The sequence below is a fragment of the Neophocaena asiaeorientalis genome, unplaced genomic scaffold, assembly GCF_003031525.2.
Source record: "Neophocaena asiaeorientalis asiaeorientalis breed wild unplaced genomic scaffold, Neophocaena_asiaeorientalis_V1.1 scaffold205, whole genome shotgun sequence".
Classification (NCBI taxonomy): Eukaryota; Metazoa; Chordata; class Mammalia; order Artiodactyla; family Phocoenidae; genus Neophocaena; species Neophocaena asiaeorientalis.
This window is the reverse complement of record NW_020174369.1, coordinates 3,092,835-3,119,772: the sequence shown is the minus strand read 5'-3', so window position 1 is coordinate 3,119,772 and position 26,938 is coordinate 3,092,835. Positions and strand designations below refer to the sequence as shown.

At 44.1% G+C, this 26,938-nt stretch overlaps 1 protein-coding gene across 1 annotated transcript in view; it reads left to right on the top strand.

Moving 5' to 3' along the window:
• TACSTD2 (tumor associated calcium signal transducer 2) overlaps positions 1 to 23,219 on the top strand; it is a 52,071-nt gene extending 28,852 nt beyond the window's left edge. The window contains exons 2-3 of the mRNA XM_024756223.1: positions 21,162 to 21,298; positions 21,496 to 23,219. Coding sequence (XP_024611991.1) covers positions 21,162 to 21,298; positions 21,496 to 22,479 — 1,121 coding nt within the window. The 3' untranslated portion in view covers positions 22,480 to 23,219. The remainder of the gene's footprint in view (positions 1 to 21,161; positions 21,299 to 21,495) is intronic.
• Positions 23,220 to 26,938: the final 3,719 nt, after the last annotated feature.

The window sequence follows — 26,938 nt, the reverse complement described above, 5'->3', positions numbered from 1 at the left end:
GCAGGCAGGGGGGTGGGAGGAATTGGAAGATTGGGGTTGACATATATACACTAATATGTTTAAAATAGATAACTAATAAGAAACTGCTTTATAAAAAATAAAATAAAATTCAAAAAAATTTTTAATTCTTGATGATAGGTATTTATTCTTTTATCCTTTGTGTTTTGCTGTATTTTAAACAGTTCTAGAAATGTAAATAAAAGTAAAATGCAAACATCCAAAAAATATTCATTAGTAGCACTCTTTTATTGTTTAAAAGCATGGTGTTCACGTATCTTATGTAGTTAGTCAAATTTATGGTTTAAATGACAACTGGATGAAAACTATTTCTCTCCCTTTCTCCAGTCTTGGCCTTTAAATATAGCAAGTGAGCCTAGGTTGCTCTCAGGATGAACTGGAACTGAGGAAATTGAACTTACCCATCAAATGTCCATATTTTAGAGAAAAGAACTATAGCATTAATTAGGTTGCCTTGGGCAACAAGCAACAAATCATGCTCAAACTGGCTTAAGCTGGAAACCAATGAATTAATTCACATAGCAGATGTCCAACAGTAGGGTGGGCTTCAGGATTGGATTATCAGAGATCTGATGATGCCGTTTTGGTCCTAGGTTCTTTCCATCTCTCCCTTCTGTCCTCCATAGCATTGGCCTCATCATAAGTCTGGTATCCCTTGTGTTCATATGGTGGCTGCCAATGGCAAGCAGGACACATGTCTTTTTTCCCATCCAGTAAGGGAGAAAAAGAGGCTAAATACCCATGAAAGATTCTCTACTGGCATCTCCAAGAGCCTCTCCGCATGACTCAGGGAACTCCCCATATCTACCTAGGAAGGAAGATGGTGCTACCATGGTTTTCTTAGACCCATCAGCTGGGGTGGAATAGATATTGGAGACTCAGTCTGTGGCTTTTGTAGGTGTCATGTGAAGCGGCTTTCAGATGGTGCTGGGGCTTACCTACTTTTAGGGTCCTTGAGTGTCAACAAGTAGGGCTGTTTTGTTTATCTATTGCTACACAAAAAATGACTTCAAACTTAGTGCCTGAAGGTATAATCATTTTATTATGTCTCACAATTTACAGGTCATGAATTCAGGTAGGGCTCAGCTGGGAGACACTTCAGCTTCACATGGCTTCAGCTAGGGCCACTCAGTGGTATTTGGCTGGAAGCTAGGCTGGTCTGAGGGTCCTAGGATGTCATCACTTACATGACTGGCACCCTGGGGACAGCTAGTGGTTGGGTTCAGCTGGTACCTCTCCCTCTCTGTGTAGTCTTAGGGCCTTTGCCTGTGATCTCAGCAGAGTAGCTGGATCTCTCACATGGTGACTCACTTTGTTACCCAGCCGTAAGTGATGGAGAAATTGTGAAATAAAAAACAGTTCCAGAGGATCTGAAATGTTATCTTTGATATGCATAATAAAGGTAAAGAAATAGACATACGATTTTTAATAATGGATACTTTGTTTCTTTCCATGCCTACGAAACAGATGTGTCCATTTAAAAATTATTAGTTCGAAAAAGTGCTGCTTTGTCATACTGCCCCAGGCACCAGTGTCACTGGCTAGATCTGTGCTGTGTGAACTGTGGAGCTCTCTTTACCTCTCATCAGCCCTGCTTGGTCTAGGGCACCAGCACATCTCCCCTGTGGTATCCCAGTAGCCTCCAGCCTGACCATCCTGCCTCCAGACTCATCCCTTCCATTCATTTCCCCCTATTGTTTTCCGGTGTGATTTTTCTGAAAATTAAATCTGCTAGCAGCACAACTCTTGTGCTTTGGGGGGCCATTATTAAGTAAAATAAGGGTCACTTGAACACAAGCACTGAGATACTGTGACAATCAATCTGATAACAGAGATGAGTACTAAGTCTGATGGGTGGCATACACTGGACAAAGAAATGATTCACATCCCAGGAGGAACAGAACAGGAGAGCACAAGATTTCATCATGTTATTCCGAACAGTGAGCAATTCAAAACTTATGAATTCTGTATTTCTGAAAGTTTTCATTTAATATTTTCAGACCACAGTTGACCATAGGTAACTGAAACCACAGAAAGTGAAACCATGGTTAAGGGGGGACTAGTGTATTCAGTTCTTTTTTACCAACCAACTAAATTCCATTCTTCAGTATGGCTTAAATATTCTTTCACAGGTAGCTCCTGTCCTGGGTCAGATCCCCCAATTATCACTGGAATGTAAGTCCCAGGAGGGCAGGGATCTTTTCTCTCTTGCCCACTGCTTTACCCTCAGCACCAAGACCAGACCTGGCACATAGGTGCTTAAAAAGCATTTGTGGAAGGAGGGGAAGAGAGGGACCGAGGGAAGGAAAAGAGGAAGTTAGTTCCGACAGCTTCCTGTACTCCACTGTCATAATGTTCATTTCCAGTTTACCGTCTGGTTTCCTCACCAGATTGTAAGGTCTCAGGAGGAAACGAACATACCATATTCAACACTCCTAGCACAGTGCCTAGAACAAAGTCAATGCTCAAAATAATTTCTAAAATAGATGAATTAATAATGTGATAAGTGCTTAAGGCACATACACAGAGGGGTGATAGCCTGAAGGAAAGGCCAGTTGATACTCTCTCTGGAGTTTAGGGGTGGAAATGGGAAGGGGTAGATTGTGAATGAGCCCTTGGAGGGCGATGACCTTGGCTTCTGCCTGGGGGCTCCACCTTATGGGATTCCAGGTGATTGGTTTTCTTTAGGCCTCTGGCCCTGAATTGTTGGGGTCCTTTGCTCAGTCCTCATAGCCCTTTTGTGTATTCAGTTTTTTTATTTGGCAAATATATCCAACCCTGCTAGTTTTTTTCCAAGAGAGTGGGGCCTTTGAAGTGATGCATGTACTGTCTTGCCTCAGCCTCCTGGAATGTAACCTCATTCCTTCCTCAGGTCAGTACCTTCATTAAGCAGCCTGCTCAGTCCTGCTCCAGCAGGCAGCCTGCCAGGCATGCACTTGGCATTAGTAGTCCCAGTTCAGGGGCTGAGGCAGCCTTCACTATTCAAAAGCATGTACTTCAAAGTCAAATAGACCCCAGAGGGCAGACAGCAGAAGTAAGAAAAACTACAATCCTGCAGCCTGTGGAACAAAATCCATATTCACAGAAAGATAGGTAAGATGAAAAGGCAGAGGGCTATGTACCAGATGAAGGAACAATATAAAACCCCAGAAAATCAACTAAATGAAGTGGAGATAGGCAACCTTCCAGAAAAAGAATTTAAGAGACAAGGAAGGACACTACATAATGATCAAGGGTTCAATCCAAGAAGAAGATATAACAATTATAAATATATATGCACCCTACACAGGAGCACCTCAATACATAAGGCAACTGCTAACAGCTGTAGAAGAGGAAATCGGCAGTAACACAATAAGAGTGGGGGACTTTAACACCTCACACCAATGGACAAATCATCCAAAATGAAAATAAATAAGGAAACACAAGCTTTAAATGACACAATAGACCAGATAGATTGAATTAATATTTATAGGACATTCCATCCAAAAACAATAGATTACACTTTTAAACCCACAGCAAACATCATTCTCAATGGTGAAAAACTGAAAGCATTTTCTCTAAGATCAGGAACACGACAAGGATGTCCACTCTCACCACTATCATTTAACATAGTTTTGGAAGTCCTAGCCATGGCAATCAGAGAAGAAAAAGAAATAACAGTAATACAAATTGGAAAAGAAGAGGTAAAACTGTCATGTTTTCAGATGACATGATACTATACATAGAGAATCCTAAAGATGCCACCAGAAAACTACTAGAGCTAATCAATGAACCTGGTAAAGTTGCAGGATACAAAATTAATGAACAGGGCTTCCCTGGTGGCGCAGTTGTTGAGGGTCCGCCTGCCGATGCAGGGGACATGGGTTCATGCCCCGGTCCGGGAGGATCCCGCATGCCGTGGAGCTGCTGGGCCCATGAGCCATGGCTCCTGAGCCTGCGCGTCTGGAGCCTGTGTTCCTCAACGGGAGAGGCCACAACAGTGAGAGGCCCGCATACCGCAAAATAAATAAATAAATAAAATAATAATAATAATGCACAGAAATCTCTTGCATTCCTATGCACTAATGATGAAAAATCTGAAAGAGAAATTAAGGAAACACTCCCATTTACCATTGCAACAAAAAAAATAAAATGCCTAGGAATAAACCTACCTAGGGAGACAAAAGATCTTTATGCAGAAAACTATAAGACATTGATGAAAGAAATTAAAGACGATACCAACAGATGGAGAGATATACCATGTTCTTGGATTGGAAGAATCAATATTGTGAAAATGACTATACTATCCAAAGCATTCTACAGATTCAATGCAATCCCTATCAAATTATCAAAGGCATTTTTTACTAGAACTAGAACAAAAAATCTTAAAATTTGTACGGAGGCACAAAAGACCCCTAATAGCTAAAGCAGTCTTGAGGGGAAAGAAAAGGACCTGTAGAATCAGACTCCCTGATTTCAGACTATACTACAAAGCTACAGGAATCAAGACAATATGGTACTGGCACAAAAACAGAAACATAGATCAATGGAACAAGATAGAAAGCCCAGAGATAATCCCACGCACCTATGGTCAACTAATCTATGACAAAGGAGGCAAGGATACACAATGGAGAAAAGACAGTCTCTTCAATAAGTGGTGCTTGGAAAACTGGACAGCTACATGTAAAAGAACGAAATTAGAACACTCCCTAACACCATACACAAAAATAAACTCAAAATGGATTAGAGACCTAAATGTGAGAGTGGACACTGTAAAAGTCTTAGAGGAAAACACAGTTAGAACACTCGTTTACAATATCTTTTTTGATCCATCTCCTGGAGTAATGGAAATAAAACCAAAAATAAACAAATGGGACCTAATGAAACTTCAAATCTTTTGCATAGCAAAGGAAACCATAAACAAGATGAAAAGACAACCCTCAGAATGGGAGAAAATATTTGCAAATGAATCAATGGACAAAGGATTAATCTCCAAAATATATAAACAGCTCGTGAAGCTCAATATTAAAAAAAACAAACAATGCAATCCAAAAATGGGCAGAAGACCTAAATAGACATTTCTCCAAAGAAGACATACAGATGGCCAAGAAGCACATGAAAAGCTGCTCAGCATCACTAATTATTAGAGAAATGCAAATCAAAACTACGAGGTATCACCTCATACCAGTTAGAATGGGCATCATCAGAAAATCTACAAACAACAAATGCTGGAGAGGGTGTGGAGAAAAGGGAACCCTCTTGCACTGTTGGTCGGAATGTAAATTGATACAGCCACTATGGAGAACAGTATAGACGTTCCTTAAAAAACTAAAAATAGAATTACCATATGATCCAACTTTCCCACTACTGGCCATATACCCAGAGAAAACCATAATTCAAAAAGACACATGCACCCCAATGTTCATTGCAGCACTATTTACAATAGCCAGGTCATGGAAGCAACCTAAATACCCATTGACAGGTGAATGGATAAAGAAGATGTGGTACATATATACAATGGAATATTACTCAGCCATAAAAAGGAATGAAATTGGGGCATTTGTTGAGACGTGGATGGATCTAGAGACTGTCATACAGAGTGAAGCAAGTCAGAAAGAGAAAAACAAATGTCGTATATTAATGCATGTATGTGGAACCTAGAAAAATGGCACAGATGAACTGGTTTGCAGGGCAGAAGTTGAGACACAGATGTAGAGAACAAACGCATGGACACCAAGGGAGGAAAGCCGTGGGGGGTGGGGATGGTGGTGTGATCAATTGGGCGATTGGGTTTGTCATGTATACAAAAAAAGAAAAAAGTCAAATAGACCAGGGTTTGGATCCTGAATCATCACTTACTATCTACATGGTCGTGAGCAATTTATTTATCTATCTGAGCCTTGACCTTATCATCTATAAACTGGTACTAAAAATAAAGCCTAATTCATAGCATATTGGGGAGGATTAAATTAGATAATCCATGAGCGTATACCACAGAGCCTCAATAAATATTATTTCCCTATTCAAGGACTACTCTTGCCCTTTGGTAGGTCATACATTTCTCTGGGATGGAGCAGGGGTGGAGGGGGAGAGAGGGAAGGGGAATTAGCATGTATCAAGCACCTATAATGTACCAGGCCCTGTGCTGGCATGCCCACCAAACTACATGACAACCCATGTCATTGTGTGTAATATTAGCCCCATTTTCCTGTGAAAGGAATGTAGATTGTAGAGTAGACAAAGCTGGGTTGGAATACAGGCTCTGAAACTCACTTGTGATATGAGTCTGGGCAAGGCCCTTCCCCTCTGTAAGCCGTGGGTCCCCACCAGTACTGGCTGTTACTATATGACAGGCTTGCTGTGCAGATTGTATGAGCTAACACTGTGTAAAAGATGCTTAACCTGATGGTACTCAGTAAATGTGCATTCTTTCACTCCCGTGGGGTCCCTGGTTGAAAGCAGAGCTTGAATGGAGAGAGGAGAACATGGGGCATGCTAGGAAAAGACACCCCAAGGCATCAGGATTCTGGGGGGACACACTTCTCTTACTCCCCAGAGAACAAGCCTGCTATAAACACCATGAGTGGACCTCCCTGCTGGGCTAGCAAAAAGACTCAGGTGGCTGGCCATCTTTTTCCCTGACCTTTCTGGCCCCAGGGCTTGGTAGGAGTGGTAATGATACAGCAGGAAAGAGTTCAAACAGCAGTTCTAAAGGTCAGCACACCTGGGTTTAGCTCTGGCTCTGCCACTTATCAGCCATGTGACTTTGGTTAAGTCGCCCTAATCTCTCTGAGCCTCAATTCCCCATCCAAATAGGGATAATATCACATGTTCTGGCTATCTATTGTTGCATGACAAAACATCCCAAGACACAATGGCTTACAACGGCAATTATTATGTCTCAGGGTTTGGGGCTGACTTGGTCCAGCTAGGTGGCTCCTGCTGGGGGTCTCATGCAGTTGTAGTCAGATGGCAGCTAGGGTTGGAGTCATGTGAAGACTGGACAGGGCTGGATGTCCAAGGTGGCTTTTTCATTCACATGTCTGGCACCTGGGCTGGGAGGGCTGGAACAGCTGGGGGCTGGGTGGGCACCTCTCTTGCCATTTGGCCTCTCCACATGGCTAGCTGGGACTCTTTCACAGCATGCTGGTCTTAGGGTAGTCAGACTTCTCTCATGGCAGCTGGCTCCCCCCAGAGCAAGCATGCCAAGAGATCAAGGCAGAAAGGGAAACGTTGCATCTCACCTAGCCTTGAAAGTCCCTCTGTGTCCCTTCTGCTGCATTCCATTGGTTATTGGTGGGACATGTGGCCAGCCCAGATACAAAGGGAGGAGATGGGAGGGGTGTCAAAGATGGGCTGCCATCTTTAACTCATCACCCCACATATCTCATCCTCACAGGACTGTTGTGAAGATGTGGAAAGATGGCATGCATGAAAGCCTTTAGTGTAAGTGATTAAAGAGACATGAGGTTACTGTTTCAAATCCATCCCTTCCTCTCTGCCCTAAATCAGGCCCTCATCCTTTCTATTCTGCACTACGAGCTTTCAGAGCCATTTCCCTGACTCCTGTGTCTCCCCATCAAATGTATCCTTCATAAATGCCAGCCTCAGTGATCTTTCCAAATCAAAAATACATCTATGTCTGTCCCCAGGGGAAAACTGTCATTACACCCAAGGCCCTCTGTGATGTGGCTCTCACTCCCCTGTGCAGCCTTGGCTATAATCTGGACACCACAGCCATACTATTCTGTTCCCCTCTGCAGTATCTCAGTGCCTTGGCCTACACCATTCTTTCTCCCCACGACTCCCTTCTCTTTGCACCTCTGTCCAAAACTCCCACCTTTCTGGTAACAATTACTCCTATTTTTAGGATTCCCTGCAAAGTCGTCTCCTCCAAAAAGACTGCCCCAACTCTTTCCTTCTACGACTGTCCCATGTACCTGTTGGATTTAAGCATCCCTTCTGTCAGCTCCCATAAAACCAGCGCTCAAGCAGGCCAAGCATGTTCCTGACTCAGGGCCTTTGCACATGCTGTTCCCTCTGCCTGGGATTCTCATTTCCTAAAAACTCACTAAATAACTGGCTTCCTCATTTCAATCTGGTCCCCACTCAAATCTCACCTCCTCAGAAAAGCCTGCCCCTAACAGCCTGTCTGAAAGAGCAGGCCCTCCATCCCTCTCCATCTCCTCAATCTGCTTCTTTCCTTTCAAGGTACTTATCACCTGTTGCAGTGTCTATGCAATGCTGTGCTGGAGCTGGCTCGCACCAGTTTGCAGGAGGCAACTGTGTGCATCACTCCCAAATTGGCATTCAGTGACGCCAAGTTGGTAGCTTGAAATTAGCCACAGGGAGAGTATTTTCACCAAGAATATCACCAAATACTGCAAATTATGGTACTCCCTCTTTTTCTTCTTTTTCTGGAGAACTTGTTGTTAAACAACTACCAGCACATTACTGTGTATATATTTTTCTTTATTGTTTATCTCCTCCACTAGATTAGAATTTCTGTAACGGTAGAGCCTTAATAATTCCGTATTCCCAGCATCTACTGCAGTGCCTGATACAGCATGCACATTCAATAATGTTTGTTGGATGAATGAACAAATGCACAAACCAGCAAATGAGTAACAATAATCACAATGAATTGTGAGCTGAGGTCCTTGAAAGCAGAAATTGGCTCTTTTTTCATCTTTTGCACCCAGCACAGAGCCTCCCATAGAAGGAGATCAGGAAATGTCGACAAACAAGTGAATGCACTCTGCAAAGGGCTAGATCCAGGTTGAATCCAGCTTCATCCTGATGAGCACCAAGAAAACCGGACTCGACAACTGCTCTGGTAGTTTCCATTATGTGCCAAAGATAGAAATCTGCACTAATGCAGGCAGGGAAAAAGCACTGACCTGGAAAGCAGGGGGCCAAGGTTTCTAATCCCAGTCCAGCTATCTGATCTCGGGCAAGTCAATTCCCCAATCTGGGCCAGTTTTCCTATTGGTAAAATGAAGCATCTGGGAATAGCTGATGGGGTCCCTTCTTTTTTTTTTTTTTTTTTTTTACAGAGAGAGAGAGACAGAGAGAGAGAGAGAGAGACATAGAGACAGAGAGAGAGAGAGAGAGAGAGAGCTATGGGGTCCCTTCTAACTCACAAATTATGATTGAGTTTGTGTCTGGAGCTACCCCAGGAAAGGTTGCACTAAAGTAGGGTAGGTGTGGGAAGAACGTGACTGACCTGGCAGAGCTGCTTAGAAACAAAGGCCTGTGGTCCCCATTCCAGCTCCTCCCACCTGTCTCTGCCTCGGGATGGTGGCACCTGACTTGAGGCTTCCCTGAGAATAATTATAGAGCTTTGGTCACTTTGCCTACTTAAGTTGGACATGGATGGGAAGGTCTCTGCACCAGGGAGGAGCAGGGAGCCTCTACACACCCTGGTAACTTGGGTTTATTTGTGACAAACAGCTTGGCTGAGTTGGTCAGCCAGCACCTTGTTTCGTGTTGTTAGTTATGCTACATGGAGGTGACCCTGGCAGCTGAAAGAGTCCTGGGAGAGCAAAAGCTAGCACTTACTGAGCACTTACTGTGTACTAGGTGCCGCTCTAAGCTAAGGGCTGGCAAACTATAAACCCATGGGCCAAACCCTGTTTTTGTGCAACTGCTTGTTTTTGTATGGTCCATGAGCTAAGAACTTTTTATTTTACATTTTTAAATAATTCTATAAATATCTCCAAATTAGCCTTGAACTTTGCTCCTTAGTCCACAAAGCCTGAAATATATGCCGTCTAACCTTTTACAAAGACAGTTTGCTAACCCCTGCTCAGAGTTTTAACCTGGATGAGCTTTCAATCCTCACAATAACCTTGTGAAGTAGGTTACAGTGAGTCCCCTACATACAAACCTTCAAGTTGCAAACTTTCAAAGGTGCGAACATGTGTTCCATCAGCGTCAGGTGTGAATAAAGTTGCAGCTTGCCTTCCGTCTCCTAGCGCTGATGACCCTTCAGCTCTACCATCTCCCACTTCTTCTCCCTCCTCCAGTCAGTGACTCTTCTTGCCTGTTCACTCAGTGCCAGCCCCTGGATGCCAGCTGTTATAATGTACTACTGTACTTTTCAAGGGACTGTACTGTAAGATTCAAAATGTTTTCTTTATTTTTTCTTCGTTTTCTCTGTATTATTTGTGTGAAAAGTATTATAAACCTATTACAGTACAGTACTATATAGCCAATTGTGTTAGTTGGGTACCTAGGCTAACTTTGTTGGACTTACGAATAAATTGGACTTACGAACATGCTCTTGGAACAGAATTCGTTTGTATGTATGGGACTTACTGTACTATTATCCCCATTTTACAGATGAGAAAACAGAGGCATAGAGAAGTTAAGTGGTTTATTGAAAGTCAAATAGATGATAAATGCTCAACCTAAAAGTTGAGAGTTATGTTTTATTTAGGGACCTTACTGAGGACTATAGCCTGGGAGACAGCCTCTCAGATAGCTCTGAGGAACTGCTTCAAAAAGGAAAGGGAGGAGCCAGGATATATAGCAGTTTTTGTTGAAAACAAAACAAAACAAAACACAGAACCATGTAGCTGAACATCAAAAGATTACTCTAATCACAAAAAGCAGGCACCTGGGAATTCCCTGGAGGTTCAGTGGTTAGGACTCTGAGCTTCCACTGCAGGAGGCACGGGTTTGATCCCCGGTCGGGGAACTAAGATCCTGCATACCACGCAATGACCAAAATAATAATAATAATAATTTTAAAAAAGCAGACACCTCGAGTTAATGATTTTAGTGCTTTTCTGTGTATGGGAAGATATAAGAGTCTGGGCTCATTGAAAGTATTCCTTAGATATCCATGTTAACTATGTAGGGCCAGTATTCAGGGCACAGAATGCTTCCTATTTTTTTCCTTCCTGAATTCCCCTCAGGGTGCACTGTGGGTGTGTGGGGGATGGCCACAGTAGCTGGTGGCTTGATGCGAGAGAGGGGCCTGCAGGGGCAAACATTCGTTGTTTCGTGGAATGGCAGGCGACATTCCCTTTCCAAGTGGTGAAATCAGGATTTGAACTCAGACAGCTGGTTTTTAAGTTCCTTCTTCAAACCAAACTGCCTCATGTTTTCACTAACTGGCTGTGTGACCTTGAAAAAATCATTCCACTGTCTCTGTTAAATGAGGTGAAGGCAATGAACTCTATCAGAGATTCTAAATTGGGAGTGGGAAGATCCTTGAGATGGATAAACTTCAGGGACTCCACGACCTCCACTGGAAGCTACAAAGTTTAGTGTTTGTACACAGTTGCATTTATTTGAGGAGAGAATCCATCAATTTCCTCAGAAATGGATGCCATAACTCAAAATAGATCGGAGCTACTGGACTAGTTTTCTTGGAAAGTCATCTCTAACTTTAACATTCTTTGATGTTACTAGGTCGGGTTGTCATCTTTGTGCCTCACGTGTTATCTCTTCAGTTGTCTTTTCTGCCCAAATATTTCAGTTGCCTTTTTAATGCAAATATTATCTATTGGGTTATATTTTTCTCTGCATCCCTAAAGCATTACCTACTCACCATCGACAAAAATGAGAAAAACATACACACTTAAGAGCAAGTTAGGCTTTTCTACTGCTGTATTCTGCAACTCTAGGTACATAATTCATATTAGTGGGGGAGGACAGGAACAGCGCTTTATAACACTTTATTGTAATTATTCATATGTTTCTATGGTATTTATCCAACCTATTTGTATTGAGACCCCACTAGGCAGCCACTGCTGTGTGGACTGTGCGCCCCTGAGAGACGGGGCTTAGGTGTTATTTGTCTTTCATCCTCTCAGCCTGGTTCAGAGATGGTACATGGTGGGCACTCAGAAAGGGTTTGGAGTGACTTAATGATATCTGGCTGACTGGCTGAATGGATGTACGGGTGACTAGTCACGTGGGTAGGGAAAGGAGGTGCAGGGTGCTGAGCAGGTTGGTTCTGTTGGCTCCTGGTTGCCTTCTAATCAGCAGCCTCCGTGTTCTTGGAGAAGCCGCTGAGGGCAGCTAATGGGAGAATGGGAGGGCAGTCCTCATTTTCCCATCAGTCCAGTCCTGGTTTGAAAGGTTATGGCTGAAGGTTAGCTGATGGAGTCAGGACTTCCCACATGAATCCAAAGAAATGAGTCCAATTTCTTGCATCCTATTCAGGCCATAGGAACAATGAGGGCTTTCTGGCCCTTTGTTCCCACATTAGAGAACAACGAGTTCTCCTCTCTCCCGCCTGGCCTGCACATTCTCCCTAGACTTCTGAACTTTTCCTCTGTCCCACTCCTCCTCGCCACTACATCTGTCCCCAGTGTGAGTCTAATGACTCAAAACTGCTGAGACGGGCTTCCCTGGTGGCGCAGTGGTTGAGAGTCCGCCTGCCGATGCAGGGGACACGGGTTCATGTCCCGGTCCGGGAGGATCCCACATGCCGTGGAGCGGCTGGGCCCGTGAGCCATGGCCGCTGGGCCTGCACGTCCGGAGCCTGTGCTCTGTGACGGGAGAGGCCACAACAGTGAGAGGCCCGCATACCACAAAAAAATAAAAACAAAAAAAAAACTGCTGAGAGCAGTAGTGGAGCACAAACCCCTCAGCACACCTGGCACTTGGGAGAAGATATTTGCAAATGATGTAACCCCTGATAAGGGGTTAATACCCAAAATATACAAAGCAACTCAACATCAAAAAGACAAAAAAACAAAAGAAAAAGCAATTAAAAACTGGGTAGAGAACCTGAATAGACATTTTTCTAAAGAAGACGTACAGATGGCAGACAGACACGTGAAAAGATATTCCACATCAGGGAAATTCAAATCAAAACCACTATGAGATATCACTTCACACCTGTCAGAATGGACGTCATCAAAAAGATGACAAGTGTTGGTAAGGATATGAAGAAAAGAGAACCTTGTGCACTGTTGGTAGGATTATAAATTGGTATAGCCACTATGGAAAGCCGTATGGAGTTACCTCAAAAAATTAAAAATAGAACTGCCATATAATCCAGCAGTTTCACTTCTGGGCATTTACCCATAAAAACAAAAACACTAATTTAAAAAGATATATGTATTCCAATGTTCATTGCATTATTTACAATAGCCAATGAAACAGTGCCCCTCAGATCAGGACTTGAACCCATGGTCTTTTTTTTTTTTTTTTTCGGTACGCGGGCCTCTCACCGTTGTGGTCTCTCCCGTTGTGGAGCATAGGCTCCGGACGCGCAGGCTCAGTGGCCATGGCTCACGGGCCCAGTCGCTTCATGGCACATGGGATCTTCCCGGACCGGGGCATGAACCCGTGTCCCCTGCATCAGCAGGCGGACTCTCAACCACTGCGCCACCAGGGAAGCCCTCCATGGTCTTTTAATTAGAATCACTCACTTGGTGTCTGGACTTACTGAGGCTCAGGTTCTTTGTGTCTCAGCACAGAAGGAATTCAGTGAGAGGCAAAGTGATAGGCAAGAAGCAGATTTATTAATGTAGGATGCTTGTAAGAGATGTAAGCGGGCAGGCGAGGGAGCTCTGCCCTGAAGATTAAGTGGGCTACAATTTTATAGTCAAAGGAAAGGGGGAGGGGAAAAAAGTCTTCTTCAAATAGACATGAGGCTTACATCACTAGTTCCTCCTTCTTATCAGGCAGGAGAGTGTCTGACCCTATGAGGTCAAACTAGGATTATCATAGCTCTTATTCAAGTCAGTAGAAGGGTGGTGACATTTTTCTTCCACCTAATGGCCTGGGACATATCTCGTGCTTTTATTTATGGCTTTATAGTTAAGCAAGCGTGCTTCGTGCCACGAACGTTCCAATAGCTTTCTTGAGTAATCATTTACTTACAGTGGTCTCTTAAAGTTTCCTAGGATTCCCTCTCTATCTATAGTCCCCTACTGGGACTTCCACAACTACCTATATAACTAGCCTATTCTATCCCTATCACCAAGATATAGAAGCAACCTAAGTGTCCATCAATAGACAAATGGATAAAAAAGATAGGTTTTATATATATATATATGGGTATATATATAATAGAATATTACTCAGCCATAAAAATGAATGAAATCTTGCCACGTGCAACAACATAGATGGACCTGAAGAGTATTATACTAAGTGAAATAAGTCACACAAAGACAAATACTGCATAATCTCACATATATTTGGAATCTAAGAAAAATAAAACAAAGCACAAAACAAAATGAAAACAGACTCATAGAATCAGAGAATAAACAAATGGTTACCAGAAAGGGGGTGGGGGGCAGGTGGATGAAATAGGTAAATGGGATTAAGAGGTACAAACCACTAGTTATATAATAAGTTATGGGGATGTATAAGAAATAATACTGTAGTAACTTTGTATGGGGGCAGATGATTACTAGACTTATCATGATGATCATTTCACAATGTATGCAAATGTAAAATCATTATGTAATATAGGTGAAACTAACATAATATTGTATGTCAGCTATGTGTCAATTAAAAAAATTTAAAAAGACAAACAGCCACAGAGGCAGGGAAGAGCAGAAATGCAAACAACAGAGGAGAGATGACTTTGATGCCCTGATTTGGCAACTATAGAAGAACAAGAGGTTGGATGTAGTCTGAACTTGTACACTAAGTGTGGTGGAGTTGAAAACCTGTGGGTTTGGGAAATTCACATGGTCTGTAACAGCATGGTGTAACAGAAAGAGCATAATCTCAGAACCAGACAAGATGAATGTGAATTCCAGCTCTGCCGTTTACTGTCTATGTATTCTTGGGCAAGTGCCCTTTTTCCTGAGTTTTCGTAAGTGAGAATAACAGAACCTAGATGTTGCAAGGATAAAGATAACACATGTTCAGAAGCTGACCCATAATAGGCTCTCAATAAATTGCAGATATTATAAGCATTGCCCAGAAACCATGTGTTTCTAGAAAAGAGGAAATTGGTAGCTGGGTAAGGGATACTTTGGATTACACCTACCTTCCTGGGCAAAGGAGTAGAGAGGTGAGACAACAGGAACAAGCCCTCCTCCACAGATTCCTGGGGATCCTCTGCTGGCAGCCTCCCGGTTACACACATCATTTGCTGAACAGGGGCACTGGTGGAAACGCCGCAACCCAGGGTGTGAGGTCGGCACAGGAGGAAGGATGAGGGAATAGTGATGTCTCACCGAGACAAAGGCAAGGGAAGAGGCAGAAGGAAACAGGAAGAGAACTGGGGGACAGGAGAGCTGGCTTCAAATATATACCTGAGGAACCATTGAGTGGAGGGTGAAAATCTTACTATTTAGTGCTCTAAGAATGGAAATTCGGATCAGTTTGTAAAAATTACAGAGGCACAGAATTTTCCTAAATATTATGATGAACTTTCTCATGTTGTTCTCATGTTGTTCAGGTCTAGAGTGAGTTGTCTTGTGGTGAAGAATGGATGATTCGTCAGTCCAGGTAATGCTCAAGCACCTGTTTAGGATTTGGAGAAAAGATTCCTCTCTTTGGGTGGGAGACTGGGATAAATGACCTCTGAGATCCTTTTCAATAATTCTAAGGAGCATCACTTGGACCAGGACTGCCCAGAGGAGCAGGTTAGCGTGGGGTGCTCTCACCACCTGCCCTCACCTTTGAAACAGCGAGAAGTGCTAAGAAACAGCACACACCTTCACTGCCCTCTATGGGGTATCACACACCACCTGGCCGGCTCAGGGAAAGGAAACACCATGACTCATAAACATGGGGTTCAAGAAACGTGGCTGCCTGGGGAACGTTGTGATAAGATTTCCCAATCTCTCCTCATTTGTTGCCAAATCTCTCTGGAAACTGATGGGCCCAAGAGCCAGTGAGAAGATGATGATGATGATTATTTTAACCTTTTTTTTTTTTGGCTGCATTGGGTCTTCATTGCTGTGCGCAGGCTTTCTCTAGTCGCCACGAGTGGGGGCTACTCTTCATTGAGGTGCGCGGGCTTCTCATTGCGGTGGCTTCTCTTGTTGCAGAGCACGGGCTCTAGGTGCGCGGACTTTAGTAGTTGCAGCACGCGGGCCCTAGAGCATGTGGGCTTCAGTAGTTGTGGTGCACGGGCTCAGTAGCTGTGGCTCGTGTTCTTAGTTGCTCTGCGGCATGTGGGGTCTTCCCGGACCAGGATAGAACCCGTGTCCCCTGCATTGGCAGGCGGATTCTTAACCACTGCGCCACCAGGGAAGTCCGAGCCAGTGAGATTAATTACAAAGTTACTGGGTATTTTATTAGCTTTTCCTCAGTCATAAAGCCCTGGGGAAAGAAGCAAATTACCCCTATAGGAAGAGACCAGAATGAGAGGGGAGCCACTTATGGTTTGCAATTCATGGCAAGGAGATCAGGACAAGATCATGACGAGAAGATCATGGGCAGAAGAAGATACTGAAACGACCATGACACAGACTTTCAGGTAGTCTGATGAACTAGAAAAACCAAGCACAACCATAGACATCACAGCCAACCTCCCCTAAAAACAGAAGTCCCACCAAAATGAGCAGCTGCAAAGAGACACATGCTGTCTTGCCAGAAAAGGGAAAAGATCAGACTTTCCATTCCCTAGGCAGCCAGGTCCCAAAACACACCCAGTCTGCCATCCCGACGTCTTTAAAGTACTCTCACTCATTCAACACTTTTCAGCAAGAGACCAAACTGTGCCATGGAGAAGTACAGATGATTGTGTCACCAGACCTGGGTTCAAATCCCTCCTCTACTGATTCCTCACTGAGTGATCTTAAACCTCAGCTTCCTGATCAGATGAATGGGGACAAGAGTATTTATTTTGTAGAGTTGTTGGGGGGATTCTATGGAATGTATTTATAAAGTGCCTGGCACAATGTTGGTGATCAATAAATGCTAGTTCGTATTAAGAGAAACTATGGTAATGGAAAAAAAAAAAAAAAGTAGAAGTAAAACCAGAAACTTCACCCCACATATTTCCTCTAAAACTTAATGTGAGGGATTAACTTGATTTAAAATTTTTTATTATAAACATTTTCGTAATAGCAAACAAGGAAATACAGAGAGTGTTCCCGTCGCCTGGCTCTTTTGAATTCTAATAGTTTGTAATACTTGAGTCACATTTTTAAAGAAACGAAACGTTGAAGATAGAGTCCTGTACCTCTTGTCTATTTGATTCTCTGCACCCTTGTCTCCAGCCCCTGGGCTGACTTCCCATTCTTTCTGTGGTTTGTTTCTTGGGGCCTCTGTCCTCTATCCCGAGCCAATGCTCACCACAGCCACCTTCCTTCTCTGCATTTTCTACATTCTGGCTGAAGGATCACCTGATTCCTCCAGGGCTCCAAACTCCCTCTGAGGAGGAAGGGAAACCCTCACCAGCCTTCAAGCACTGTCTACTGTCTCAATGGCTGCTCCTTACAGAGCCTGAAGCTGGCCCTGGCCAGGCCAGAAAGAAGAGTGAGTGCTCTTCCCAACATGGCACAAGGCAGCTTCACAGACATTACACGGCTGAATCCCCCACAACATCCCTAAGAGGTAACCATTACCCCTCTTCTACAGAAAAGGAAACCAAGGTGAAGAACCTGCCCATAGCCAGGCAGAATTCTAATGTAGGCTGTTTTTTCAGCAAAGCGGAGACATCAGGGACTACTTCCACTCCAATGTGAGAGGACCTAGTGGTTAGTGGCGTTAAGTCCCAGCGTTTTCAGATGTGAGCTCACTGGTGCACCTTACACAATTAGTTATTTTGTGCTCTTCACAGAACCAGAACTTCTAAAAAGCATTTGTACAATTAAGGGAAAGAAAAATAGTAAAAGACAGCCCAAGGAACATGAGATGAGAGTCTCACCTCTCCATTCCTTCAATCCTCTTCCATCTTAACTAATTTATATGTATATCTGCAGTCAGGAGACCTGGATTCTAGGCCTGGCCTCTCCACCTATAAACCTATGACCATGAACGAGTCCTTCTCTTCCCCTCCACAGGTCTCTGTTTCTACATCAGTAAAATAGGGATAATAATATCTCCTCTGCCTACACCCAAGGGTGTTGTAGGTATTCCAACAGAAAATGGAAATAGAAATGCTAAACCACTATCTGCTTCTAGATATTCTCCATATTCCTGTATCCAGTGGGGGTGGGGGAATGATAAGTGTTCTTGGGCAGCTACCCTCCCTAACACCCAGCCCCTTGGACCATATGGTCAGCAATCCACACAATAACCAGCTTTGTGCTTTTATGATCTCAAAACAACCTCACATTCCTGAGACGGCTGATGATGACAGCTAAGATTAATTCCATTTAGTATATGCTAAACACTCTGTTGGGTATTTTATATTCTTTATCTTGAATCATTAAAATAATAATGGATGGTAAGTATTTTATTTTTATTAATCAAATGCACTTTTATTTTTGCATTTTGTTTCTGTGAATCACCTCCTTAAATATAAAACTGATGTGATGGTATTGGTCTGATACCAAGGAAAATCAGATAATCAACACCAGTTTAGAAAACAGAGCCCAAGAATAGATGAAGTATGAAGTCCAATGGGAGAAAAGCATGTTCTTAAGAACAAGGTGAGAAATCATCCTTTTCACGGATGTTGGGGAAATGTAGGCCTTATTATCCCCATTTTATAATTAAGGAAATTGAGACTCAGAAAGATGAAGTAACACACAGGCAGTGAAGTGATATAAAACCAGAATTTGAGGCAAAGTATTACTAGATCCATAGCTCATTTTCTTTCAGCCATACTACACTGCTTGCCTCCAGAATGCCTGTCTGATCTAACCTTCATCAGACTACATCCTTCCTCCCTACAGCTAATAAAATCTAGGATCATGCATAAGAGCAAAAATAACACTCATGTATCATTACCCAGTCTTCCTTGAAACTGGGTGTTTGAAAGGTGGGTTATGGCGGGGATAGAGGGTCGTGGCTGGGGTAGGTGATGAGAATTGCACTAGAAGGGAACTATTGAAATGGTCAACTTGAACATTCCTAGGAGCGTATATTGATACTACAACACTCTGGGCACAACTCAATGTTAAGCCAATAAATATTACTGAATGCCTAATACATGCTGGTGCTGGGGCTACAGTACTCAGATGTGGTTCCTGCCCTTGATATACAGTTGAGAAGCCTGAGTTCATGGCATGCTTTTGTTAAATATTTAAAAATTAAAAAAAAAAAAACCCACAAAAACACGTGATATTTTGCAGACCTAGGCAGGAAACTGACAAAGGGAGAAGGGAGAATCAGAGCTGGGGCTGCTCTTAATAAACTCATCTTAGTATTTGTGTACCTGTTGGAGAAAGTCTGCCAGAACCACAAAATTTAAGAAAGTGTGTGTGGCGGGGAGGGGAGGTCATCTTTGTTTCTCTCCATCTTCCACATAAGATACTGAGGATGGGTTCCTTTTATCCCCTTCTTCCCAACGCATAACGTGGCTAGAAAATCCAGAGGTTTGAAGACTGCGGAGCACAAGCCCAAGTAAGGCCCAGGCACTGGGGCTGTCTTAGCTAAGTAGACACCACTGTATACGTTCCTCATCCCTGAGACCCCTTCCCCATCAGCTTTCCTTTTGCCAGCCTAGGACCCATTGGAATATCAAGCAGGTGGCTCTCAGTTATAGAGGATTGTGGCTACCTAGTCAGTAGCTGGAAGAGTGAGAAGATAGGATAGATATTTAAAAAGTAAAAAGGCAACGTATTATTTTTACAGTGTCTTACAGTTTACAAAGATTTGCCGTCTACCATCTCATCTATTTACATTTGATTCTCAGAATGACTTATGAAATAGAGGATTACTATTATCTCCATGTTAGAGGGGAGGCCAGAAGCCCAGAAAAGTTGGTGTTGTCATTCTGGCGTTATAGGAATTAGGAAAGCACAGAGAAGGGGCATTGCCCTGAGTGCAATAGGAGGACCAATCAGGGAAGGCTTCCTGAAGGTGACCCAAGAGCTGAGTGAAAAGCACAAAATTATGCACTAAATAGGTGAAGAAGGGGAGAGTCCAGGTAGACGACTTTACAAAGGTTTGAAAACATGACGAAGACTGGAGAGGCAAGATGAAGCCAGATAAAGATGGTGGTGACCAAAACAGTTAACACCTATCTATGCTTACCAAGTGCAGATACTGTTCTAAGCGGTTTATTTAGGTTCATTTACATGGATTCTAACACCTACCTTGTTAGGTAGGTACTTTTATTATCCCATTTTATTTACAGATGAGGGTAGGAAACTAAGGCACAGAAAAGTTAAGTAATATAACTTAAGAAGTATGACCAAGATCACATACGATCTTGTGTGCTAACTTAACAAGTATGAATTTTATCCTAAGAGCCAAGGGCCCCTCTGACTCTGTGCCTGAAATGTTCTCAGCAGAGAGGAGATGGGCACAGATCTGTGACTTAGAAGTCCTTCTCTCATTCAGGGTGGACTGTGTGTTGGAGAGGGGAAAACTGACTAGGCTCCTGGTTCAAGAACCTGAACAGAGACAGTGTGGGTAGACAGCAGAGGAGGGCTCCCACAAGGCCTGGTGCTTGTGGGTAAGAAATTGCCCCCCACATGTCTCTGCCTGTAAAGGCAGAATGATATATATCCACCTACCTGCCTCAGGAATTGCTAGAAAATTAATGGGGTAGAGGCCTGGCTGGCTTTCAGCTGTGAAACAACACCCTTGAACCACTGCTGGTGTTCTTTAAATGCTGAACATATAAAATGTGCTTTCACCAGGAATAATTATAGCTTGCTATTTATTGTTAATTTTACCACAGCTTTGAAACCCTGGACTTTCTCGATGAGTCAAAAAAAGAGATGGCAACTCCTCCATCCCATGGAAGCAGCCACACACAGGCAATTTCCCACGGGCTCTAGCCTTTCATTGTTTGCAGTGGTTCAGCTACTTATATGGGATATAGTGAAAGAAAGCAATGACTTGCTCTTTTAGAATCAAATTGTACAAAGAACTCCTTATAGCCTGGCTGATTCTTTGAAAGAATTTGTTCCTTTTCATCTCCCTATACTGAGTACATGCGTAAATATTCCGGGTTTGCGTGTGTGAAGGAGAGGGGAAAAAGGTGTTTAACAGAACTTCTAATACATTGGCCACCAGGCCACCTGGGTTTTACCCATGCTATGGTAACAGAAAGACTCCCTAACCTTTCTTCAGATTTTGCACCACTCTGTTTCCATAAGCATTTGTTTAAGGTCTCAGAACAGCCAGGCAGAGTCCCCACCGCGCCTCCGAGGAATCTGAGGAAGTTGATGGCTGGGAGACTTTGAAGTTTAACCACACCACTTTTAAAATGGGTCTGATAGGGAATGCATACCTGTCGGGACCTGATGTGAGGGTGATATAATATTTGCAAACTGTAAACTATATAAATGTGTACTATTACAGGAAGTAGGGAAAGAGGCGAGGAAGTGAAAGAACTTAAAGTAGGGACAAGGGCTGGGAAGGGGGGAGAGAAAAGCGGGGGAGGGGGACAAAAGAGTGACAGTCCCACGCCATATCTCTCAGTACAACTTCTGAGAATTCCAGCCCCGGAGAGCGGCCGAGACGCCCAAGGTCCTCGGCTGGAGGCCGCGCCTAGGGCGGGTCGCTCCGCAGGTGGGGCCGGGTGGGCCGGGGGCGGGTCCTCGCAGCCCTCAGTTGAGTATCGGTTTTCCGTTCCCGGGCTTTCTCAACCGGAGCGGCCCGGACGGCCGCTGCCAGTGCCGCGTGCTCGGCTCCGGCCTGGAGGTCGACTGCTCTACGCTCACGTCCAAGTGCCTGCTGTTCAAGGCGCTCATGCGCGCCCAGAAGGGCGGCCGCGCGCTGGTGCAGCCGAGCGAGCACGCGCTCGTGGACAACGACGGTCTGTACGACCCGGACTGCGACCAGCAGGGCCGCTTCAAGCCGCGCCAGTGCAACCAGACGTCTGTGTGCTGGTGCGTGAACTCGGTGGGCGTGCGCCGCACGGACAAGGGCGACCTGAGCCTGCGCTGCGACGAGCTGGTGCGCACCCACCACATCCTCATCGACCTGCGCCGCCGCCCGGCCGTCCGCGCCTTCAACCACTCAGACCTGGATGCCGAGCTGCGGCGGCTCTTCTGGGAGCGTTACCTGCTGCACCCCAAGTTCGTGGCGGCCGTGCACTACGAGCACCCCACCATCCAGATAGAGCTTCAGCAGAACACGTCGCAGAAGGTCGCCGGCGATGTGGACATCGCCGACGCCGCCTACTACTTCGAGAGAGACGTCAAGGGCGAGTCGCTGTTCCCGGGCCACAGCGGCCTCGACGTGCGCGTGCGCGGAGAGCCCCTGCTGCTGGAGCGGACGCTCATCTACTACCTGGATGAGAAGTCCCCGCAGTTCTCCATGAAGCGCCTCACCAGCGGCCTCATCGCCGTCATCGTGGTGGTCCTGGTGGCCCTGGTCGCCGGCGTGGCCGTCCTGGTAATCACCAACCGGAGGAAGTTGGGGAAGTACAAGAAGGTGGAGATCAAGGAACTGGGGGAGATGAGAAAGGAACCGAGCTTGTAGGTACCGATGGGGCTGGGGTGGGGTGGGGTAGGGTATCGGATTTCAGCAAGGTCCCAGACCCAAGTGAGTCACGCTTCTTGATTCTTGGCCCCAAGGAGGCCTTTCTCCCCCCAAATTCCTGCCTCCCCCCGCCGCCACCAAATTTAATAGATCCTGTTCTCTGGGTCACCTCTTTCTGACTTCTGTCCTGAAGGAAGCATTTCTAAAATTCCTCCCCTTTCTGTCCAACCAGAAACCTGACTCGAAGGGTTAAGGGAAGTTTGGCATAGGGTTATGTATAAGGGTCAAGTGTTTGTATGACAACTCAGCATCGTTTACAAGTGACGCAAAATCAATGCTGAAGGCTAAATGCGTTTAGATGGGAAACAGCGCTTTTACTGTCTTGGGTTTAAGTTATTTGATTAGCTCCACTTGTATTGTGGCTTTCCTGATGAGGAGTTCGCAACTTGGCCCCGTGTAGTATCCTCATTTACCATCGTTTGTACTGATATTACCGACCACACATGCTTGTCATCGGGAAAGAAGCCTGTTTCAGCTGCCTGAACACATTTTAGATGTCTTTGTTTGCCGGCAGACTTTGGCCCAGAAACTCAGCATCTGTTCTTCAACTTGCCCTTATTACAACTGATACTAGTAATGTTTCTTCTGTAAAATGTTTGTATATAGGTTGTCTTTGATAATGCTGTTGTGATTTTTAAAATAAAAAAAGAGAATGTAATAAAATATAAAAAAGGCACAAACCAAAAGATGGAGTTTGTGAAAACTTGCTCCAGGTTTATATCACTTTGGTCTCCTCTAATTTCCCACTACTCAGATTTCTTATTTCAAAATTCTAACACTTTTTAGCAGGATGGGTCATTTCCTATAGCCACTCTGGTGTTTCTGAGATCCCTGAACTGGCAAGTGTAAACACAGGTCTTTCTAAATAAGATTGTTTGGAAACCCCCTGCAGGAGGGTGGGTCTGAGGGAGGAAGCTAGAACTAGCTGTGGTTGTTGGGAAAGGGGACCAACTTTAGGTTATCTCTAAATGAGAATTCTCCCTTGGAGAAGGAAAACTCTACCTTTGTTTTAGGAGCTGTATCTCCTTTGAACCCCTGCCATACTTGGAAGTAGCTGTGCTATTCCCATTTAGTCCTTGGCAATTGACTTAATCCCAAAGTATTGCGGCTCTGAGTTAAATGACTTTCTCACATAGTCATAGCCAGTCTGTAGAGGGCTTATGCTCTGGCTGTGTATGCATATGTACACAGTCTGTTTTCCTAAGATTCTACTAGTAATGTGCTTTAAAAACTTTTACTTCATTTTAGCTGCAAAACATCTTGTCTCCTTCACATTTATCTCCTTGTTTTCACTCATTTATGTGAAGCGGGGTGTGTTAGAAGGTCACTGTGGGGTAGCCTACAGGTAAACAAATTACTGCAATTCCTGGGAAATTGCTGCAACAATGGGTGTGCACAAAGGACAGGGTGGTTGGTATATCCAACCCCAAATAGCTAGATCCAGGATACCAGTTTCTTCCCTGGAATCCATCCCACGTTCCTCCTCCCACTTCCACTGGGTGGTCTATGCCGACCACTCAAGAATGAAGCACCAGTACGAATTGGGGCGAGGGAGCTCTTAGCTGCTGCCTTGGCAGCTTGGGGCTGTGGTTGGTGGGTGCTGGTGGAGTGATACCTTATGATCGCCAGAGTCTCTAACTCTATAAGCATTTCTGCTAGGGAGAAATGCCCATCAGGCTCCAAACATCCTCTCAGGCTAAAATGGGGCTTAACAAGGGGAGAAGGCTGATGTGGGTTGGCTTCCCCAAAGTGGAAAGGACAGCTTAAGTGCCTGAGGATAGAATGGGAAACTTAACAGAGTGAAACCACTCTCAGGCAACCCCCTTCCCCCACCCCCCCAGGTCACTGAATTCCTTAGCTAAAGGGACCTTGGCAATCACCTCTAACCTAGTCTCTCATCTTACAAATGAAAGGGTTAATGACTTCTCAAGATTAATGTTTCTGTGGCACAGCTGAAACTAGACAGTCTCTTGATCCCTCGTCCAGTATTCTTTTGTTTACATCACACTGCCATTGTTTCAAGAGTCACTGCAAAAAACTATCACTTGGGACTTCTCAGGCAGTCCAGTGGTTAAGACTCCATGCTTCCAGTGCAGGGGTCATGGCTTCGATCCCTGGTCAGGGAACTAAGCCGTGGCCAAAACAAAAAAAACAAAAAACAATCACTTGACTGCCCAGAAAATAAACAGATTAAGGATTGAGTGGGCAGCTGAACAAAGGAAAAAAGTCCTGAGAAAGCCCATTCCTTCATCAGAATGTCACTTCTGGATAATTTCTAAATTTCTGCATTAATTCTGGACTATGAAGTCCTTGCACTTCATGGTTCTAAAAGCACTTTCACATGTATCACCTCTGAGGCATTGGTTTACTGGTAATAACCCAAGTGTTGACAAACCTGAGTTCAAATCCTGCTCTACTGGGCAATAAGTCACTTAACTCTCCCGAGTTTCCTCATCTGTTGAAACTACAAATCTCTATTACAAAAACTTAAATGAAGGTAATTGATAGGAGTGCCTAGAATGATCTGGGCACTTAGAGTTCGGAATTTCTTAAATTTTTTCCTCTCCTATAGATTACATCCATTTCACATGCCAGAAAACTGAGGTTCAAATAGGCTGAGTAACTCATGATCACACATCCTCCATGTGCCAAAGCCAGAGTTTAGAACCTTTGTTTTGGCTTTCTAGCCCAGGTTGCTACCCCAGATACCAAACAGGTTGAGACACCTTTCTTATTCATTTCTTCCAAGGAAGAGCCCCTCATGCTCTATTCTGAAACTCAGCTTGCCTCTGCCAATCACAGGATTATATTATCCAGAACCGGCTATCTGTAGGGGTTTAGTCTCCACCTCCAGATTTCCAGCCCTGCCCCCCAAATTAACATTTACTGTTTTGGGCACAGGCCTGGGGCTGCCCTTGGAAGGAATGTAAAGAGCAGGTGTGACTCACCTAGCATGTCACAACTTGTCTTCTGAGCCCTGTGGGAGGCTCATCTGATTTCCTTGTTTGGGTCACACGGGGCTTTCTCCACTCTTGCTATTTCCTTAATTGGAGCAATTCTTCTTTTTTTTTGGCCACACCTTGCAGCTTATGGGATCTTAGTTCCCTGACCAGGGATTGAACCCAGGCCCTCGGGCAGTGAGATCACCAAGTCCTAACCACTGGACTGCCAGGGAGTTCCTGGAGCAATTCTTTAAATCATGTAATTTCTCCCTACTTACATAGTTTTGGCTTCACTGTTTTTCAAATAGAATCACAGAATGTCAGAGCTGGAAAAAGGATCATTTAGCCCAAGACTCCATTCTACGGATGAAGAAACTGAGGCCCAGAGAGGAGAATAGATTTACCCAACCTGAATTTTCAACCTGAAGGTTCCTTTTCAACCTGAATTAAATATGTCCTGCCATTCCCTTCTGGGAGTTTCTGCTGAAAGATCAGCTGTTAACCTTATGGGGATTCCCTTGTGTGTTATTTGTTGTTTTTCCCTTGCTGCTTTTAATAATTTTTCTTTGTATTTAATTTTTGATAGTTTGATTAATATGTGCCTTGGCGTGTTTCTCCTTGGATTTATCCTGTGTGGGACTCTCTGCACTTCCTGGACTTGATTGACTATTTCCTTTCCCATATTAGGGAAGTTTTCAACTGTATCTCTTCAAATATTTTCTCAGTCCCTTTCTTTTTCTCTTCTTTTCTGTGACCCCTATAATTAGAATGTTGGTGCATTTAATGTTGTCCCAGAGGTCTCTGAGACTGTCCTCAATTCTTTTCATGCTTTTTTTTTTTTATTCTGCTCTGCGGTAGTTATTTCCACTAATTTATCTTCCAGGTCACTTATCCATTCTTCTGCCTCAGTTATTGTGCTATTGATTCCTTCTAGAGATTTTTAAATTGCATTTATTGTGTTGCTCATCATTGTTTGTTTGCTCTTTAGTTGTTCTAGGTCCTTGTTAAATGTTTCTTGTATGTTCTCCATTCTATTTCCAAGATTTTGGGTCATCTTTACTATCATTACCCTGAATTCTTTTTCAGGTAGATTGCCTATTTCCTCTTCATTTGTTTCGTCTGGTGGGTTTTTATCTTGCTCCTTCATCTGCTGTGTGTTTCTCTGTCTTCTCATTTTCCTTAACTTACTGTTTGGGGTCTCCTTTTCACAGGCTGCAGGTTCATAGTTCCCGTTGTTTTTGGTGTCTGCCCCCAGTGGCTAAGGTTGGTTCAGTGGGTTTTGTAGGCTTCCTGGTGGAGGGGACGGGTGCCTGTGTTCTGGTGGATGAGGCTGGATCTTGTCTTTCTGGTGGGCATGACTGCATCTGGTGGTGTGTTTTGGGGTGTCTGTGACATTATTATGATTTTAGGCAGCCTCTCTGCTAATTGGTGGGGTTTTGTTCCTGTCTTGCTAGTTG